Below are 7130 nucleotides of genomic sequence, written 5' to 3' on the forward strand. Positions count from 1 at the left end.
CCGCCCGCCCCCTTCCCGCTCCCCCGTCGCTCCCGCAGCCGGCCGCCCAGGCGATCGCCGCCGGTTCTCCCGGGATCCTTCCCTTCCGCGCGTCCACCCGAGGGGAGAAAGCGGAGGAAACGTAATTCTGCTCTTCCACATCCACCCCGGAAACGGGATACGGCAGCAACGGCCGCTTTCCTCCGTCCTTCGGTTCGGCAAGGCTCGCCCGTCTCGCTCCTTCCCGCGGGAGGAGGCCCGACTCCCCTCCCAGGAAAGCGAAGGCAGGAACGGCCTTCCCAAGCAGGCAGGACTCGGTGAAAGGGAAGGGAGGAGGGAGCTGCAGCACTCGGGTCGTTCAAAGCATTTCCGTTTGCCAAATGCCTAACTCGGCAACCGACACATTCCTAAAAAAATCCGTTATTGCTGGATTGACCGTGAAATCCCAAGGGGACTTTCCCTGCTTCAAGGATGGTGTTGAGAGGCTGCACCGCTACATGTTAATGCCGATGCATTTCTACTTTAAGCTATAAAAAAACCCCCCATTTCATTGGTATAGCAAAAAGATTTTTAATAGAACCCCTTGGATGAACAGGATTTACCCACAAGGCCGCGAGACTTGAAAGTTACAAAATCTGCACTTTATGGCCAAGATCCACCTAGATCATGACAAAGCGAACAGCGCTTCAAGTTCTGTTGTTTCCTTAAGAATTAAGAGGCATTCATCTTTCAGCACTTAGATGACAGATCTGTAAGTGACATACGATTACAACCTCTGCAACTTGGGAGTAGCAACAAATAAATTAATCTGAGTACTTTTCTTAAATGTCAAAACTAAAACCAGGAGCTTCCTCACGTAAGGTTATAAAAGTTCAATTTCTGCCCACCCAGAAAACCTCCAAGACACCAGTAGCATCTCCCCCTCAAACCAGAGCTCCACGGAGCTCCCCGGCGGGTAGGTTACCTTTTGCAAGGCTTGTCACTTGGAGCACAGCACTAAAGTCATGGCATTTCACGCCTTCTGGTTCGGAATTTGTTTATGCCTCGCTATTTCAGACCCTAAACCAGTGCGATTGCATCACGCTGTAAAAGCGGTTATAGCGGCCATCCTGGCAGAGTTCTGACCTTCTAGAGCTCACCAGTGCGTATGAGAGGGTGAACAGGTTGAGCTTCCAAAAGGCTGCAACAAAACCCTTCATCTGCTCAACTCAGTACTTTACAGTTGCGTTATGCTAGCTAGAACAGAGAAAATCCTCTAGTGTGGAAACTTACAGCAACCTGTCTATTGACTTCAGCGGGTCAGGATTTCTCATCAAATATCTCAGAGAAATAACAGGGTAGTAGCTCCTACAATCCAGACGAAGTAAAAAAACCAAGCCACCAGGTAGGCACTTTTGACCAATTTCACTAAAGACACAAGGTATCTAAACAACTTTCAAAATAAGTTGGACCAAATTTTAACCAAGTTACGCAACAATTACCATTTAGCAAAATAAAGACAAGTCAAATTTATTCTTGGTATAAAACAAACGAAGCAAGTAAGGCAGACGAGACCTTGGTTACGCACCTAGAACAGAAGCAAAAACTAGTAGATTCCTAGTTCCTCACCTTGAAGGCAATACTGATAGATTAAGAAGTAATTCTTCTTTTCATTAACTGATAGTTAATATGGTGAAACAAATTCAGTAACACTTCAGCCTACTTCATTCACCATTTAACGTGTTTGTTGATTGCGGTCCATCTTTTCACAACACAAAAATAGTAACTTCTATCAAATCTCAACATTCTAGCATATAAAAGATAAGCATTACAATGTCAGTAAGATGATCTTAAGTTGTAGAACAAAATTAACATTTTGGAATACCAATTCCATTAACATCTACTAAAACTGCTTTAAAAAAAATAAATAATGAAGTACAAAACCCACTGTTATATACTACTATAGTACAAACGGATGAAGCAACATCTCCAGGTTCATGCACAGCTCAGCTGATCCCTTACAAAACCACGTGACATCACTGGCTATTTTATTTAGGATACTTATTAATTATTATTCACGGGGCATTACCATTTTCACTTCACTTATGGTATATAAACTTATAAAGACTGAGAAATGTTACATGACTAAGGGTGAAAGAAGTAAAGGTTCCTCCAGCAAATCGAGCGAAAGAATACTTCAACTCAGTAATTACCTGTATTTAAAAGAATTTTAGTTTTACTGAACCAACGAATCCAGACATTTGATACAAACGCTACGTTTGCAGTAAGTAAAATGGCCAAACAACACTACCCACAGAGGGTCTGTAATATTCAAAGACAGCAACAAAGCAAAGGCAGAAAAAAGACCCCAAATTTACAGAAATAACCTATGCTTTTCACGAACTGAGGCTCTGTGTTTCACTGAGCGCTTGTTTCATGAACTATGCTGACACAGAGTGCGTTACCTGTCCGAAACGCAGCCACCGGAATTGTTACATACGCATAAACTCTTAACGCTGCCAGCTTGCTCCCCCAACGCCCTGAGAAGGCAGCCATCGCTCAGCTACTCGGTGCTGACCAGAAAACACATCAGGAAAGACAGACAAAGTCTTGCATGTATAAAGCCAATGTGCAGATTCTTCAAATACCTGGCTCAGATATCTTTGCCTTTCCCAAAAAGTTTACGTAGCAACTATCCTGCTACTCGTTTTTACTGTTCCCTCCTCATGTTCCAGAGTTTATTACTTCTCTCTTTCACAGCTTGCTTTATGTTCTGCGTCGTTTTGCAGCACTTGGACTGGAAGGATTACTGTTTGCATTTAAGACCTTTTCAGTCACTCTGTTGCGCTTCCTCTTATCAGATCCTTCTTTGGACCCAGAATCTGATGAAGTTTTCTCTTTCTCTTTGCTGCTCGGCTTTTCAGTTGCTTTTCCTAAACTTCCAGAGGGTGCAAAAACTGAAATAGGATCAAAGTAATGATTCCAGATCAGAGTCATACACATAGGCAAACAAGAAGTGATATCAAATTTCTTTATATTACATAAAACTTTTCAAACCAATCAATTCTCAGCATATTTAACCACCATTTAAGTATTACTTTCACTTTTAAAGGAAAAATCTTCTGTAAGAAAGGCACATCTTGCTTTTATTATTTGCTTTAAAGACAGGCGTGTATTTTGACAGGCTAAAAATGAAATTCATTAAGTGGAATTAAACAGCACTTAAAATACTTAATAGGAACACTTACAGAACATAAGACCAATCTATGAAATTTATAATCAGCAACGGTCATTACATTCAGTATTATCGATAGATTTTAAAACTGAACACTCAAAATGTGAAATTTAATATATTTTTAAAATACATTTTTAGATCTTTTATTACACTCAATCTTAAAACACCACTTACTCTGTGATATAAATATTATGAAATTATATAGTTAACAGTTGGCTTGGTCTGTTAAGGTAAATAGCAGGATCTCTACTGTTCACATTTGACTTTGTTCTACAGCAAAGTGTTAGGAAAAGAAGCCTTATATTTAAAAGCAGCAAGATAGTGCAAATAAAATAAAATAAAAAAACCACTCTGCCCGCCTTCCGATTTAAGCATACAATCTTACAGTCTTTTTTGATTTATAGGCCCTGTTTTTCCCGTAACTACAAAGATCCTAACACAGAGTATTTAGGTTGGCTAAAACCGGACTCAACTTTCTTTCAGAGGTCCTTAGATTACTTCAGACTCCCAGGGTTTTGTCAAGTACATATTAAAACCAAAACACTCCAAAGCTATACAACTTTGCACATATCAATTAGGAGCGAAGGAGAAATCTTTTGAAGTATCAGATATTGGCAACTGCTTACTCTGTGCATTCTTAAATTATTCTAGTTCTTGGCATGAGCATACGCTAAGTCTGAATACAAATCACAACGTACACCATATTTGGGATTTACATTTTAACATTAATTTCTCAGAGTTACAGTTGTCTTTTAATCTCGTATTACACAGTAGAGAGTTACAAATTTACCTTCTTCTGGACCTGCATGCGTTTCCATCTCTTCTTTTATTTCCTCCTTCACTTCTTCTTCTATCATTACTTTTCCTACAGAAAGGATTGTTAGGCAATGGTTAGATGGTTTTAAAGAGCTGTATGTATTTTTTCTGGATTAGCAGCCTCAGCATATGTGCATAATGTTAACAAATGTGTAATATTCAGCTGTTATTTAGAACGGTTCCTCAGCACTGTGATACAGAAACATAGCTAACAGTCCAGCCATACTACGAGCGTAAGGTAAAGCACTGAACAAGATGATGTCTCATGTCAAGAAGTTCCACTGACATTATTAACACGAAGAAAGTGAAATGCTAAACAGGCAAAACATATCGCAAGGTCTTAGCTATATTATGATTTTATACTGAAGTTTTAGTGTAAAGTTTAGTGTACCTAGTAACTGAGAAGCATTCCACTGTAGAGTATCCCAAGAACTCCTCTGGCAGATGCCTGAACCTCCTAGCTCCTACCTTGGATAACAGTACTAAGTAACACAGATATAGCTAAACTTTGAAAATCCAGCTCTCACCGCTCAACTTAAGATTTCTGTCAAACCGCTGCGTATTTCTATTAGGTTAGACAATACAGATAGGCTTAGCACAAGTGAGAGAGATTTGGATGAACGAGGTAGCTGAATCCCAAGAAGGTAAAAACACAAAGAAATGATTTCACAGCGCAAGGAAACCACCGTGAATCTATACAAACGCCTCTAAACGTTTCATATTGATTTTGTTTTCAATCAATTTTAACGCATCTAGAGGAAAAAAAACTCATGAAAAATCTACCATCGGACATTAAAAACCAGTAATGCTTTTAAAAATAAGACATATGAACCATATTAAAAATAGTAATAGCCTAAAAATGAGATGGCTATACTAGCATAAGGTACAAGTCCACGCCCAAAAAGCAAGTTTCGCCAGCTACTGAAACTGCAGCCATTCAGCAAGTATATTCCTGGTGTACGTTTTTAAACATTAGCTGAATTGCTATTTAGCTGCCTTATATCATCATCGGTACAGAAAATTTTATCACAGAAATATTATTGCATACAAATTAAATGCAGAAAACATTATTTTCATCAGCTCTATAGCTCCTACTCTTTAAAAAATTATCTTGCTACAAAATGAACCACATGAAAGTGTGTAGATCATCTGTTTTAGCAGAAATTATGGTCTGATGCAATATTACAGCCGTCTCAACAAAGTGCAAAAAACCCACAATAAACTACTAATCACCTTGCAAAGAAGCACATTTTGCCTTTCACGCTGCAAACTGATTGAAGCACATGGATCTTTTGCGTATACCCAGAAGGAGAAGTTGAATCTAAATGGTATCAACAGATCCTGTTTGTGCTGTATTAGCATCCCACCTACATTATATTTAAGAATATGAGAAGCACTGTGTGGCATCTGACCAAAGGTCTATCTCTCCCGCTAGCCTGTCTCCTACAGTGGTCAATCACACAGAGGCTGATAACGACAATATGAACAGCACAAACAGTGCTCCCTGACAGTGTCCTTCAGTCAGCTGATTAAAAATTCATGAGATAAACTTGTATCTGTTTAACACTTCCTTTTCCCGATACACCTCACACACCAGCCTGAAAGAATGGCGTTGGATTGACATGTTACGTTCTTTTTTGGGGCCTCACACACAGCCTGTGTATGGCGTTGGATTGACATGTTACGTTCTTTTTTGGGGGGAGTTTTGTTAAACTACCCGTTCTGAAATGAGATTAGGTTAACCAAGAATAAGAGACTGCTATCACATCTTACCTTCTCTCACTTCTTGAATCATTTCATCAGGAAGAGCAAAATTCTTCTCTATATTAGGGAACGGAAGAATCTCAGATTCATGCTTAGAAAGAAAAGAAAGATCCCTATGAATGACTTTGGTAAAAACTTTAATTTGGATTTAGAAGTGCAATCTCAAGTTCTATTTTAGATGCAATTAGTAGCTAAATAATTCTTAACAAGACACTTCAGACATTAGAGAATCAGGAGGCTGCTGATGTCAAACTGATTACTAAGGTCAAGATATCCGAGACTGTGACGTGTGGTCATTTGAGATCATTTCAGGAACCCAAACATGGCAAATTCTTAGGTAAACGCACTATAACCTCCTTATTTGACCCTTAAGTACCTAAGTAAACGTTTGCCAGATCAGCATTTAGGCAACTTTAATAAACAAAGTCAGAACACAGTATGGGAAAAAAAAAAAAACCAACCACAAACCACTGCAGGTTTTATTGTCTCCCATCTGATGTACTTTTATACAGGGAAAATGCCATCGACCCACTGGAACGACACGTAATTCTTCGTACCATGAAAGCTATGACAGGCCCAGTGATTTTGGCCTATCAAAACTCCTGAACCATATGAAATAAGAACATGGCTGCACCAACCCTCTATACTCACAAGAGCTTGCATATCATACATGGTGCTCAGATGGTCCCAAATCACTTTGGAAGAAATCTGCCGTCCAATATTCTGACTGAATTTATCTCGGATACAAATCATGTGGAAATGGCGATTCACACCTAGGGGAAGAACTCAGTGCGATTAACACTACTGACAGTTTTACTTACGCCACGCAATTAAAAAAAACATCCTGTCGTTACAGGGAAATCATACAGTATGGGAGAGACACACGGCAATCCGGGAAGCCCTGCCTGGCTGGTATTTCACCCTACATTACAGGTGCTATTCCGGAGAGGGGCTGAGGGTGCCCCACCAGGTAACGCCAACATGTGGCCGCAGCCAGAGCTTTTAAAGAAGCTGCGTGAAAAACAACCGAAGGAAAGTATAAGGCAGCAAGTCAGGAAAGGCGAAGGCAGAGGGGAGCAAGGGGGGCTGGCTCTGTGCCCCCAGGAGGGGCGGCTGAGGAGGCCGGGAGGGCACGGCGCCTCCTTCCCCACAGGCCCCGCCACGCTCGGGAGAAGCCCCGGGGCCCTCGGCAGTATAAGGCAGCAAGTCAGGAAAGGCGAAGGCAGAGGGGAGCAAGGGGGGCTGGCTCTGTGCCCCCAGGAGGGGCGGCTGAGGAGGCCGGGAGGGCACGGCGCCTCCTTCCCCACAGGCCCCGCCACGCTCGGGAGAAGCCCCGGGGCCCTCGGCCGCGGCGGGA

At 41.3% G+C, this 7130-nt stretch overlaps 1 protein-coding gene across 1 annotated transcript; it reads right to left on the reverse strand.

Annotated features, from left to right (window-relative positions):
- Positions 1-1472: 1472 nt before the first annotated feature.
- MRGBP (MRG domain binding protein) lies at positions 1473-6547 on the reverse strand. Its single transcript, XM_019470667.1, has 4 exons — positions 6425-6547; positions 5783-5864; positions 3984-4058; positions 1473-2915 (listed from the first exon to the last, which is right to left on the reverse strand). Exons 1-4 carry the CDS (start codon positions 6524-6526, stop codon positions 2725-2727), a joined length of 450 nt encoding a protein of 149 aa, XP_019326212.1. The 5' UTR covers positions 6527-6547; the 3' UTR covers positions 1473-2724.
- Positions 6548-7130: the final 583 nt, after the last annotated feature.

This window comes from Aptenodytes forsteri, unplaced genomic scaffold (assembly GCF_000699145.1).
Source record: "Aptenodytes forsteri isolate BGI_AS27 unplaced genomic scaffold, ASM69914v1 Scaffold47, whole genome shotgun sequence".
NCBI classification, from domain to species: domain Eukaryota; kingdom Metazoa; phylum Chordata; class Aves; order Sphenisciformes; family Spheniscidae; genus Aptenodytes; species Aptenodytes forsteri.

Coding starts and splice junctions, on each gene's coding strand:
- MRGBP (XM_019470667.1), bottom strand. CDS start 6,526: ATGATTTGTATCCGAGATAAATTCAGTCAGAATATTGGACGGCAGATT. Junction 5,865..6,424: donor TGTATGATATGCAAGCTCTT/GTGAGTATAGAG, acceptor TTTCTTTCTAAG/CATGAATCTGAGATTCTTCC. Junction 4,059..5,782: donor GATTCAAGAAGTGAGAGAAG/GTAAGATGTGAT, acceptor TCCTTTCTGTAG/GAAAAGTAATGATAGAAGAA.